The sequence below is a fragment of the Phytophthora parasitica genome (genome assembly GCF_000247585.1).
Source record: "Phytophthora parasitica INRA-310 unplaced genomic scaffold supercont2.10, whole genome shotgun sequence".
In the NCBI taxonomy this organism is placed as follows: Eukaryota; Oomycota; class Peronosporomycetes; order Peronosporales; family Peronosporaceae; genus Phytophthora; species Phytophthora nicotianae.
In genome coordinates, this window is record NW_008648996.1 from 1545260 (window position 1) to 1557010 (window position 11751).

At 53.5% G+C, this 11751-nt stretch overlaps 10 protein-coding genes across 10 annotated transcripts; all 10 read right to left on the reverse strand.

Annotated features, from left to right (window-relative positions):
• Window positions 1–9: 9 nt before the first annotated feature.
• On the reverse strand, window positions 10–840 carry PPTG_07001 (hypothetical protein; the record flags this gene model as incomplete). The annotated part of the gene is made up of 1 exon (XM_008901058.1): window positions 10–840. The coding sequence occupies one exon, from the start codon at window positions 838–840 to the stop codon at window positions 10–12; it is 831 nt and encodes a 276-aa protein (XP_008899306.1).
• A 385-nt stretch (window positions 841–1225) lies between these two features.
• On the reverse strand, window positions 1226–2095 carry PPTG_07002 (hypothetical protein; the record flags this gene model as incomplete). The annotated part of the gene is made up of 1 exon (XM_008901059.1): window positions 1226–2095. One exon carries the CDS (start codon window positions 2093–2095, stop codon window positions 1226–1228), a length of 870 nt encoding a protein of 289 aa, XP_008899307.1.
• A 461-nt stretch (window positions 2096–2556) lies between these two features.
• On the reverse strand, window positions 2557–3513 carry PPTG_07003 (hypothetical protein; the record flags this gene model as incomplete). The annotated part of the gene is made up of 1 exon (XM_008901060.1): window positions 2557–3513. One exon carries the CDS (start codon window positions 3511–3513, stop codon window positions 2557–2559), a length of 957 nt encoding a protein of 318 aa, XP_008899308.1.
• Window positions 3514–3726: 213 nt separating this feature from the next.
• PPTG_07004 (hypothetical protein) lies at window positions 3727–4488 on the reverse strand (the record flags this gene model as incomplete). Its single annotated transcript, XM_008901061.1, has 1 exon — window positions 3727–4488. The coding sequence occupies one exon, from the start codon at window positions 4486–4488 to the stop codon at window positions 3727–3729; it is 762 nt and encodes a 253-aa protein (XP_008899309.1).
• Window positions 4489–4864: 376 nt separating this feature from the next.
• On the reverse strand, window positions 4865–5125 carry PPTG_22000 (hypothetical protein; the record flags this gene model as incomplete). The annotated part of the gene is made up of 1 exon (XM_008901168.1): window positions 4865–5125. The coding sequence occupies one exon, from the start codon at window positions 5123–5125 to the stop codon at window positions 4865–4867; it is 261 nt and encodes an 86-aa protein (XP_008899416.1).
• Window positions 5126–5184: 59 nt separating this feature from the next.
• PPTG_22001 (hypothetical protein) lies at window positions 5185–5556 on the reverse strand (the record flags this gene model as incomplete). Its single annotated transcript, XM_008901169.1, has 1 exon — window positions 5185–5556. The coding sequence occupies one exon, from the start codon at window positions 5554–5556 to the stop codon at window positions 5185–5187; it is 372 nt and encodes a 123-aa protein (XP_008899417.1).
• A 45-nt stretch (window positions 5557–5601) lies between these two features.
• PPTG_07005 (hypothetical protein) lies at window positions 5602–7034 on the reverse strand. Its single transcript, XM_008901062.1, has one exon. It carries the CDS (start codon window positions 6421–6423, stop codon window positions 5686–5688), a length of 738 nt encoding a protein of 245 aa, XP_008899310.1. The 5' UTR covers window positions 6424–7034; the 3' UTR covers window positions 5602–5685.
• A 320-nt stretch (window positions 7035–7354) lies between these two features.
• On the reverse strand, window positions 7355–7987 carry PPTG_07006 (hypothetical protein; the record flags this gene model as incomplete). Its single annotated transcript, XM_008901063.1, has 1 exon — window positions 7355–7987. One exon carries the CDS (start codon window positions 7985–7987, stop codon window positions 7355–7357), a length of 633 nt encoding a protein of 210 aa, XP_008899311.1.
• An 892-nt stretch (window positions 7988–8879) lies between these two features.
• Window positions 8880–9599, reverse strand: PPTG_07007 (hypothetical protein; the record flags this gene model as incomplete). The annotated part of the gene is made up of 1 exon (XM_008901064.1): window positions 8880–9599. One exon carries the CDS (start codon window positions 9597–9599, stop codon window positions 8880–8882), a length of 720 nt encoding a protein of 239 aa, XP_008899312.1.
• A 1043-nt stretch (window positions 9600–10642) lies between these two features.
• On the reverse strand, window positions 10643–11730 carry PPTG_07008 (hypothetical protein). Its single transcript, XM_008901065.1, has one exon. The coding sequence runs from the start codon at window positions 11680–11682 to the stop codon at window positions 10828–10830; it is 855 nt and encodes a 284-aa protein (XP_008899313.1). The 5' UTR covers window positions 11683–11730; the 3' UTR covers window positions 10643–10827.
• Window positions 11731–11751: the final 21 nt, after the last annotated feature.

Below are 11751 nucleotides of genomic sequence, written 5' to 3' on the forward strand. Positions count from 1 at the left end.
TGGATCGATTTATGAGCTCTCTTTGCGACCACAGGTTGGGCACTCAAGAGCTTCATTGAGCTTTCCAATCAAGCATTCGTCATGGAAATTGTGACCACAGGTAAGTGTTGTGAACGGTTCGGCTGCAGCGAGCTGGGACCACCGGTCACCATCCACATCCTCTGTTCGAGAATGACCTACCAACGGATAATCACACAGCGTGCAAATGTCCTTATCCATACTGGAATCATCGGTCTGCGTGTCCTCAGAGCATGTAGATTCTTCCGGATCCAGTTCTCCGTCCTGCCATCTTTGCAGTAGTTGCCGTAGCCACTCGGGAACTTCACCATGTCTGTCGTGATCCGATTCTTGATGGCTTCCTACCACAAACTCCAGCAACTCCAGAGCGATGCCCTTCATCACCAACGGGCAAACGTGGTTCGATCTATTCAACAGGAAGCTGCGGATCGTCGCCAAACTGCGCGTCAACTTTTTCCGTCGTCTTTCCACTACTTTGGACAGCGAATTCCCGACCAATTGAGACTTGGGATAGTAGCTTTTTAGAAACGTGTACAGCCACGGACACTCGGCGCGGCAGAAATGTCCACGCTGCAAATTTGCTGTCAATCGCTTGCGGAAGAACCGGAACTCGTCGAAGCTGCGCACCAAGTGCCAGGTGGAGGATTCCGATGCATCGCGGCCTTCACACGTCACGGTGAGCAAATAGTCGATCCGGCAGGAATTTCGAGGTCTGGAGACGAGTGGCGCCACGTTCATCGAAATGCTGTCGAGCCACGCCACTTGAGGCGGCATCGGTCCGGTGGGTAACGACCGCTTCTTGCGAAGTCGTTTGGCGTTCATTCTTCAGTGATTGAGACTAGGTCCCGGTCTCGCCAGCACGAGTCAAAATGGAGAGTAGAGTGCAGCAGCACCTTAGCTCCATTTCGAGAGGCTAGCGTCATCACAAACGGTCATTTTGCTAGCCATTCTTATGCTTGGTATCTCAAATTAGGCACCGCCTTGCAAATTGCGTCGCAGGTGTGTGATGTTCGCCAATTAGAGGATGAGGCGCAAGTTTGACTTGATGTTCTCAAAGTAGGTCTCTCTCATCCGTGTCACTGGAAAAAAAAACCCGCAACAAACGAGAGCTGGTAAGACCAAGACTGAAATGTTTAGACTCATCAAGACTTTTTTTTATTGTGAAAGTAAAGTGCAATAAACGTAAATACACATGAAACGGTTCAGCTCAGAGCTTTTGGCCGCAGGTTGGGCACGCCAACGTCTCGTTGAGTTTGGCCACGACGCACTCGTCGTGAAATCGGTGGCCGCAATTAAGCGTGGTTAAAGCCCCCTTTGCCGCGTCGTCGCTAGTGCACAACCCGCACATGTCCAGCATACTGTTGTTGCTGCCGGCGGAGCGGAACGACTCGATGCTGTTGTCGCTGCTCGACATCCAGCATCTGGAGAGACCGGTGGGAGTGGAAATACTGCGACTACTACCGTCCGTGTACCAGGTCGAGCTGCTGCTGGGCGACTTGGAAAAGCTCACGAAGTTCTCCCAACGGAACTCGTGATCAATCGGCAATTCCTCGTTGAGGAACGCAATAAATTCCTGTGCCACGGTGCCCGGTAGAATGCTGCAAGACGAGTGGTTCTCACGCTTGCGTAGCGCTTCGAAGAGCGTAGTGAAACACTCCTCGATGGCTTGGCGCCGCTTGCCCATGACGTACGAGCTGGACGAATACAAGTAGCATTCCTTCGGGAAACGGCCTTTGATGCTCGAATACAGATATGGACATCCGGCGTGGCACAAGTGGCCGAGTTGCATGGCTTCGAGCAGCTTGAGCTGGAATTCCTGTAGCTCCTTGAACGAGCGACTCACAGTCCACTGCTGACTGCTGTCGCTCGTGGGGGTCACTACCAAATTGTAGCGAACGTCTTTGCCGTGATTGAGCTTAACTTTCGACGCTGTCATAGTCAACTCGAACTGGTCGAGGTAGGCGATGGTCGAAGGACGGAACGACGTCGGAGAAGGGAGGGGGCTCTTAGCCGGCGTGCCCGGAGGACCAGCAACGGTGGCACGACGACGACGACGGCGACGTGAGCCCATGGACATGCTGGAACTGGAAGACATCATTCGGGGCGGTTGTGGGGATATCATTCTGGATGGTAGAGGTAGTGGGGTACAGTCAAAGTGTTTCGTAGTTGCTGTGAGGCAAATTGGGCAATGGACAACTGGTGTTGCCACGTGAGACCATTGGTTGTGTGCTTGTCCGCTGGATTATGCGGCCATTTAGGACATTCAGATTGCAGCAATCTCAGGTCTATTTGGGTGAAAGTATTGGACGCGATTTGCAGTATGATGCAGAGTGAACATGAAGCTTGCCCTTTTGGTGTAATCAGGTTAAACTGGTTGATTAGCGCCATGTGAATCCTCGAACACTTGGGTTGCTGGATATTGTGCTTTGATCATGTCAAACTGAAGCTGAACGTGATTACCACTGGGATTCCCTTTGTCTGGCTGCGGCGGTAAGCATTTGGGTTCTCTAGTTTAGATACAATACTCTGCCATAGCCACTACTGGATCTCTAAGTGGTGGCAGGTCGGGCAGCGCAGCGTCTCGTTCAGCACAGGCACGATGCACTCGTCGTGAAACTGGTGGCCGCACTGCAACACTGTTGCGTAGACGGAGGATCGACGGCGACTACTGGAATTGACGGGGCTGACTTTCGGTTTGTTGTTCGCTTGTCCAGCCAAGGACCCGTTGCAGACACCGCAAGTACTCAGCTCTCCGCTGCTATCGTGACTAGACAAGTCCTCGTTCCCGCATGAAACACTGATGCTCTGGCGTTGACTATTATTGTAACTGGCGGAATCCGATTCGGAGTAGGAGTCCACAATGCAGTGTGCGACGGCATCTTCGCCGTAGAGAAACTCAGCCAAGAGCTTGGCCACGTCGGTCGTCGCAACAGTACACGCGTGATTTTTCCTGTCCAGTAGAAACTCGAGCGTGGACGTCAGCATCTCCAGCAGCTTTCCTCTTCGCGTTTCGACGGTTTTCGGGCTGAAATTCCGCTGGAAAATGTGCTTTTTTGGGAACTCGCTTGTCAAAAACGAAAAGAGCCAGGGACAGCCTGCGTTGCAAAAGTGGCCGTGTTGCAATGCGAGTATCATTCGCTTCTGCAGCGCCTCGAAGTCCTCAAACGGACGTGGCGAACTCCATGAATTGTTGCTGCCTGTCGAGCTGAGTCTGTCGTTGTTTGAACTGCTGCGTCGTTGGACTTGCAGGATGAAGAGAGGGCGTTTGTTGTCGCGAGCGGATTGCAGTCTCAGTTGAAGTGGCTCCAGCAGCGCCACGTACGTCGGGAGAAGAGGACAAGCCGACACGGAGCGCCTCCGCACGCGACGAGAGCCCACCATGGCTGCTGGAAGTGTGAAAATGGGTGTCTCTTCAGTGAAACGTGCTAAAAGCGATGCATGGGTACAAATATCCGTTTCCGTTACGACTGGCAATGGGTACATCGCCATTATCATGCGAGGAACTGCGACAATGGCCGTCAATGGAGAAGGCGTGGTAAACTGCTCAGGTCGTAATCTTCATCAACACGAGTGTATCCTCTCATGTCGCAGTGTATTGGCGCGACTACCGTAGCTGCAATGGCGAAAGTCTCCGTTGATTTTACCCTGAATTGCTAATTGACGCCTAAAATCTAGTTTACAACTTCTCCCTCTGCTCTCTGCTCGACTTCATGCCTTGAGGTTGCTGTGCGTGCGGCATACGACGTGTCGACTGTGGCAGGCGTCACAGTCGCTCTCCTCCTCTTCCTCTTCATCCTCTGAGTCACTGTCATCCTCGCTCTCCGAGTCGAGCGAATCTAGTGAGTCGCGTGTGATGGCACTGAGTTCCGACGACGCCGAGTCGTCCGTGATGGCGTTCGCCTCCATATCCTTCATGCCTTTAGCCACGAAGCGATTGAACTCGGCCGCCATGTCATGTACAAGCACGCGGCAGCTGTGGTTGCCACGGTTCACAAGTGAGGCTTGCACTGTGGTTAGACAGCGGATAAGAGTCTGTTGCCGAGCCGCCACCACTTTTGGGCAATTGTTGCAGAAGAGCGACTTCTGTGGGAAATAGTGCTTGACCACTTTGTATAGCCACTTGCACTCGGCGCCACACGAGTGGCCGTGCTGCATGCGCTTAAGCAAGCGCTTCTGGAAGGCCCTGTACTCATCGAAGCTGCGACTGACGGTCCATGAGGCGCAAGATTCGAGCTTCTGCTGGTTGGGCGTGTACTTCATAGTGAGTTGATATTGCGTCTTGCCGCCTGTGGTGTCTGTATTAAGCTCCAGAGTCACATGGTCCAGCCACGCTACGGCTTCGGGAACGGCAAAGGGTCCGGCGCGCTTGAGGCAGGCGGCCGAGCGGGGCGCCGCGCCGGCACAACCACTGCTGGTGCTGCTGCTACTGGCGGTACTACTGCTCGAGTTCTCGATCATAGTGCCCACCATGGGTGCGTTGCCTGTTGTGCTCTGCCTAGAATTGAGTTCTGCTGTTGCGAGGGTTGCTAGATCCTTCTGCCTGGATAACGCTCTCTTCTGTCAAGACCAGATTGTAGAATGACCCAAACTTCGAGCCTGTCCGGTCGTTGAACGATAGAATAGGGTCGGAATGGCTTCACGCGATTGGACAATTAAAGTGTAACGACCAGAAGTCACTCGCGTTTTGTATGTGAGGATTTCTTGTACCCAAAAACGAACGCAATCAATGGAAGAGAAACTTGTAGGACTTCAAAATGATCCTCAGGTGTAAGCGCAACTAACCTGCAAAAAAATTCTTCTTAATCCGTAAGCCGTAAGACATCAGTGCCTAAGTTGCATGTTGCCACTACAGTTTATCGGAATTCTTGGCTCCGCTTCCGCGTCCAGTCATCATGCCGGTGGACAGCATCAACATGGCCGTTGCTTTGGCTGCACGAGCGGACGAAATCGTCGACGAGCTAGGCGAGAGACGGAGCCAGCGACTTGCAGTGCGCGCCACAAGATTCCTGTCAAGAACGGCGCGCTGACGTGGCTCCGACCAATTCGCACCGACAACGTCCTTCTTTGCCAGTCTCCGCTCCGGAGAGCTCCGAATCTTTGGCCCCATCTTGTTGCCTTGTCCGCCGTAACGTACGACGGCAACAACGCCGTGTTCCTACCTTCGCGTTACACGTTGTACCGACGTGGTTCGAGTAAAACAAGCGGATGGATGGCTTCGGCCGCTTCAAGCTTGAACTTCGCGCGATTGTTGGTCGTTCGTGGGCTCGGACTTGAGACGATGCCGGTCTTGGCAGTACCTCTGAGGTCCTTACTCGATGTGAGCTTGAAAATCCAGCGAACACTACTCCACGTGGTGGTGGCAACACCCGTCCATCTGGAGGCTAGCATCGCCAACGGCGACGAAACGAGTGCAACAACCTGCACTATCAACACGCATTCATTCCTCGCGACACAGCACCATCCCGCCGAGGAATCGTGCACACAAGCTTGTCTTTGGCGCGTGTTGCGACCAGCTCTAGGAATCGCCACGTCATACATGGCATCCGGATCCTAAGAAGAGTCAAACGCCCATGAGATAGCAAAATCCAGAAACAGTGAATATTCTTGTCGTGACGGCTACATAAGTTACGTGTTTGATAGTTTTTAGGTAAATACTAGATACGAGGCTTATACGGGAGAGCTCATGGTGCGGTCGAGAGTGAGGTGCTCCATCGGCAAGCTCCAGCCTGTGAACAAGTCGTCGTCGTAGTTAACTGTGTCTTCGTCCTCGTCCTCGCCTTCATCCGATGAGATGAAAGACGGTAGTGAGTTGGCGGGTGTCTCCAGCTCCGAGGCTGTGGTTGGTGTCACCGGTGGCGTCACGCCGTCGGCGCTCCGGTTTTCGTCTCCTACGAGGAACATAGCGAGCTCTTGGCTCACAGCTTCCATCATAACCTTGCAGTTGCGGTTGCCGTGGTTCACCACGGAAGCTTGTACCGTCATCAGTAGCTGTAGCAACGCCTTGCGCCGCTGGTCGACGATCGGCGGACAGTGTGAGCCTAGCAGCGTCGGCTTTGGGAAGTGCTTCTTGACAGTGTTGTAGAGCCAGCGGCACTCTGCCTTGCAGCTGTGCTTGGGCTGGAGCTGGTTTACCAGACGCTTCTGGAACGCCTTGTACTGGTCGAACGTACGCTTGGCGTCCCAGTGCGTGGCGGTGAAGCCCGCTGGGTGGTAGTCCACACGCAGGTTGTACTTCACAGCGGCGCGGATTGAGTTGGTTGTCGTCATCTCGAGCTTGATGTCCTTTAGCCACGCCACGTCCTCGGGCAGCGGCTTGACGGCCGGCGAGGACCGCTTGCGCGACGCAAACGAGTTGTACTTTGGTGGAGCTGCTGGTGGGGCTGTCATTGTGGTCGGGGAGGTCATCGCACTGTACGGCGAGTTCTGAAATGGTCTGGTCGAGTTGAGGCGCGGCACGGCTCGGCTCTAACTGCCGATTTATTAACTGCTGGCGCGTACCAATTGGACAACCGGTGGCCTGCAGCTCCAGCGATTATGCACATAGCCAGCCACGGCCGTAAGCGCTGAGCAGCGATTTTTTCTCTCGGTGGAATACAACAGCGTGTTGACGCCCAAGCGAGAACTTCACTCGCTGGATAGCGGCAAATCCACCAAATGCCGCGGCACACACGATCTGGATCAATTCCAGTTGATGGGACTCAAGCAGCGCTTGGCACGCGTGCTCGTAATACGGACAGTCAACACGATGCGATAGGCCGGCATCCTTGCGAGCTTCCTACAGCTTCGCTGCCACGTCCTTCGAGTCCTCAACGGAATCGCACGACGAACCCGTTATCAAACCTTTACAGCAGCCGGGTGCTCAGCATCCAGCGCCGTGCTGGTTTACCCGCCTCAGGAACAGCTCCAATAAAAAAAGAACTAGCATGCACTTCGAAGTAGAACTCCATGTATTACTCAGAACACCAAGTTCATACAACTGCGAATGTATGTTGTGCGTCAACTCGGAGCCTGATCCGATCACGGCTAAGAAATCATGAATAGTCGACGGGGTAGTATACTTCATGTCGCTATGTTATAATACTCGTCATCGTTCTACAATTTATATCGGATACATGTACGTGTGTAGTGGATTTTGAATCTCGTGGCAAAGTTGGGGTCACCTGATGCTTCAACCCAGGGTTGAAGCGATTTGAACCGCTATGGAGCAACTTCAAGCGTGCGTATAATGATTTCATTGATACATGAGTTACTCCTGGTTGTCCAGGTTTGCTTCGTTCACTTTACCAGGACTTGTTTTGATGCTATCTACAGGATACAAAGAGGTTCCTTTGCCTACTTATCTGCGGACGCGTGACAGAGTCCGAAGACTCGCAAGTTTTCTCCCTAAACTATTAGGCAGACTGATAAGCCCCTGACGATAGGGCACTGGTAGTGCGAGGGATGTTCGCGAAACGGACGAGCGGTCACATGCTAGGAACGCCGAGAAGGTGTTGAGTACGCCTCCCATTAGAATCTTGCAGCCACGGTTGCCATGAGTCACTAGCGTTGACTGGATCGTGGTCAACGCTCGGAGTAGGCCTACTCTCTGTCGGTCGGTCTTGTACGCGCAAGGCGCGAATTTCGGCTGGGTCTTTGGGAAATGCTGCTTCACGACGTTATAGAGCCATTTGCACTCGGCCGAGCAGCTGTGTCCTGGCTGCAGCTCGCGGAGCAGATTCTTGCGAAGCGTGCAGTAGTCGCTAAATGGGCGGCTCTGGGTCCACGAGGCCGCTTCGATCGATAGCGGAGCTTTTGGGTGCTTCCTACGCACCGTGAGTTCGAAGCTGACGTCCTGCATGGGCTTGTGGCGGATGCTCATGGCCAGCGTGAGGTCTCGCAGCCACACGACCATCTCGGGCTCGGCGATGGGCGTGTCCAACAGGGTCTTGAGGGCGGGGGAAGCCTGCGATCCCGGCGACAGGGACGGCATGGCTCGTAGCATCGAATAAGGGGGGAGTATTTCAGATATGAGGGGGGAACGACACAGCCGGCGGTCGCTAACGATTAGACACGAAGCGGTGGTTTTAGAGCGATGAACGCGCGAACGCGCCTTGGAAAGGTTGAACGTGGTCGGAACATGCGCGAAGAAGCCAGGGTTGGACTTGGCCTGCACGTCTGCCGATCCGCACCTGAGACCATTATGCTCGTACTGATACCAGTACTTGTGTTGCGCTACCAACCATGATAAAGGGAACAAATGCCATCACGTGGCACCACCAAAAGGAGAAACAGGCAGAAAGCTGGTGATGCCCAGCCCGAGTCCGATCTCCGATTACGAGGACAGCAGCTTTGGCAGCAGAATCATTAGCTGCTGTACCAGGTGGTGAGGTGCACGTACAGCTGAACAGCAAGCTCTGTTCGAAGCAAGAGACGGTGATTACAGCCTCCATCTGTGTTGGTGACTTTGATTAGCCGAAACCCGCTCGCGTTGTGCTCTGCTGTGCAACATGTTGAAGTGTTTGAGGACACTTCAACTCATCTACGACGATATGGCATTCGCTGAATTGATCTCATGATTTTCTAACTACGTCCGTTAGTATATGACACAGAAGCACGCAGCTCCACGGGCAGGTTCAGTGTCTGCGGAAGAGCAACCACTGTTCCGCATCCGATGGGTTGCTTCATTCCATTGACCATCCCAAGCGCTTTGCTATGGGGTCAACTCAGGTAAACTCCCTGCCGTTTGACGGCATTACCTGAACGTGAGCTGCATTGCACTGCCCTGAGCTGCTCGTGCCTTCTTGGGTTATTGAATAGTATGCTAAGTTCTTGCTGTTCTTGTAGCGATCTTGTTGTCGCTATTGTACTTTCGTCTGCCAACTTCATTGGCCCGACTCGGACTTGCAGTATCCTCGTCCGCTCCTGCAGCCGTAAAGATCGTCAAACGGTGAGATCTCCTGGCTATAATCTTCGTTGTCGCTGCAATTGGACATGAAACTCGCGGACGAATCGCGTGTGCTTTGATCAGAGCTGCAGCCGCTGAGTGCCATGGCCACCTCAGGTAGATTGGCATTTTCACCCAGGATAAAGTTGGCAAACTCTCTGCACACCCCGTGTACGAGCACATTGCAGCCCTGATTGCCGCGGTTGACCAGCGAGGCCTGCAACGTGCGCAGCATACGGACGAGTGCCTGTCTTCTGGCCTCTACCGTGCGGGGCGAATTGGAAGCAAGCAGCTTGGGCTTGGGAAAGTGATTCTTCACTACAGCATAGAGCCATTTGCACTCGGCAGGGCAAACGTGGCCCGGCTGCAGACGCCGCAGCAACTGCTTGCGGAAGCGCCTGTAGGCTTCGAACGGGTGACTAACAGCCCAGACCAGCTCCGGGTCCTGACAGCAGGGCGGCGTGTAGCTCGCCTGTATCTCATACTGCACTTTAGTTCCCGTGGTGCTGGCACTGGTGACAGCGCGCATACCGAGCTGGAGGTGTTCCAGCCATGCTGTGGCCTCAGGCAGCTCCACGGAGGCCGCACGCTTGCGGTAATAGCTGGAAAAGTTGATGATCGGCGTGCTGCACGTTGTCGCAGTGGAGGAAATGCCCATGATTTCGTTATTGGCTCGACTGGTGAGTTGAAGTGACCGCAACCACGCAAATTCGGTAATGGAAGGTCGGCCGGTCGGTCGGCCGACTTGTCCGCGACATTTGATGGCTGCCAAAGAAATTCAGCCAATCAGAGTCGAGCGGTGCCGCCAGAACGTCACCGATTTCGACCAAGAGCCGCAACCAGTGAACCACTGACAGGCGCGTTTTAGCTTTAGATGAGGCCGTTTGCCTGCTTGCGGCTTCGAGAAGCGCTTCTAGCTTCTCGATCAGACAAGGAACTTCGTCGCTCAACAATTTTCGTCTCAAGATAGCTACGTTTGGAACGGGGTGTCTGGGTTTGATTCCTATGGAATACATTCCTGCACCTGGATTCCGAAGAAGCATTTTTTTCATGTGGGTGAAGTCCCGCCCCGATCAGGGCGGCGTCAACAGTGTTTGCAATCCAGCTGGAAACGATGTGTTTGAAGGACACATCGCCATGTATTTGACAGCAAAGTTTGATTCCAAACCTACAAATTAAATGACGTCAGTGTTTTGTTGTTGCGTTCAACTGAAGCCAACTGTCTGGGTAGGCAGCGACGATCATACCAGTGACCACTTGTCTCGGGGTAGCATGTACTACGTATCCACCCGTGATAGCTGCATCAATTCGGTGTCAAAACGTTCAACTCATCACTGTATCTCCAGGTAATGGAAAAGGATACGTAGCTTGAAATATTTGGCCAAGCCAAACACCTTCTATAGGGATGCCTGCAGACGCTGATGGCTCCAACCCTCAGTCCATCAAACGACTTCTGGAAATGCAGGCTGCATTGCAGCTTCAATAAAGAGCACGGCAATTGCCTCGACGACCAACAATGATGACTCAGTTGTCCTTCGCAGCTGTACAGCTTGCTGTTGCTTGGCCTAATCTTTTGGCTGATGCTCAGTCAGAGGTATTACAGGGATATGTATTCTACCTTGTTAAACCTGTACATTTTAATGGACACTGTGTGCAGTTTTGTCACCACGTGTGACAGTCGAATGGTCATACGTGTGCACCCTCGGTAACGGTATGCTGACGCTCATGGTTTGCGCTTCATCGACAATGTATTGGATCGGAGTACACGACGCGGGAGAACACTACTGCTTGCCCCAGAAAAAGTTCGGGAACTACTGATGTTGCGCATCTGTCGTTTACATTATCATAGTTATCATCTATTTGAACACTGCATTGCCCTGCTTGTTTTACTGGCACAGTGGGCACTTGAATTCCTCGCCAAGTGCTAGCAGCACACACACGTCATGGTACTGGTGGCCGCAGTCGAACGTGGCTGTGGTACAGTAGGGCGATGTGGCGGTCTCCTCCAGCGCATCCAGACTGAGTCCACACAGGTCGCACTCAAAGTCGGCAAAGTCGTCGTCGAACTCAAAGTCTAGCACTAGATTCTCCTCGTCAGAAGTAAATGACACCATCGACGACGTGATCTCATCCTCAATCACCACATCAGGTGACGACGTCGTGGATTCAGTGGAATCCGTGGAAATCGAGGTCAAGACGGACGCCGTGCGCTTGAGTTGCTGCACAGTCACGTCCTTGCAGTCGGCAAGCAGGAAGGTTGAAAACTCCTTGCTAACCTGGTCGCGGAGGATGGCACACCCGAGGTTACCGTGGTTGATGAGTGAGGCCTTGACGGTTGCAATGAGACGCAGTAGGGACAGTCGTCGGCTCTCAACCGTACTGGGGCAGTTCTTGCAGAATAGCGAGGCCTTGGGGAAGTGGTTCTTGATTACATTGAGCAGCCACTTGCACTCGGCATTGCACTTGTGGCCGGGCTTGAGCGCCCTGACCAGTCGTCGCTGCAGTGCGCGGTACTCGTCGAACGTGCGCGATACGGTCCACCATGCGGGCTTTCGGCTTTTTTCGGGCGTGTACGTCAGCTGCAGCTCGTAAAGTGTGTTGTTGCGCTTGACGAGGCTGATTTTTTTGTTGGCGCACGTGGTCATGTCCAGAGCCAAGTGCTCCATCCATGCCACGCTCACAGGAAGCGCCAGTGGCTTGGCTCGCTTCAGGCTTCCTGCCTTCATTGGTGTCGCGTGCATTCTAGGCAGGTAGTTCGAAAGTGAGTTGGTTGGTGGAGCTACTCGTTGAACCGGCGAATGATGGTCGGA

What these genes read in the sequence shown, in the direction of transcription:
- PPTG_07005 (XM_008901062.1), bottom strand. Translation starts at nt 6,423, where the DNA reads ATGACCTCCCCGACCACAATGACAGCCCCACCAGCAGCTCCACCAAAG.
- PPTG_07008 (XM_008901065.1), bottom strand. Translation starts at nt 11,682, where the DNA reads ATGCACGCGACACCAATGAAGGCAGGAAGCCTGAAGCGAGCCAAGCCA.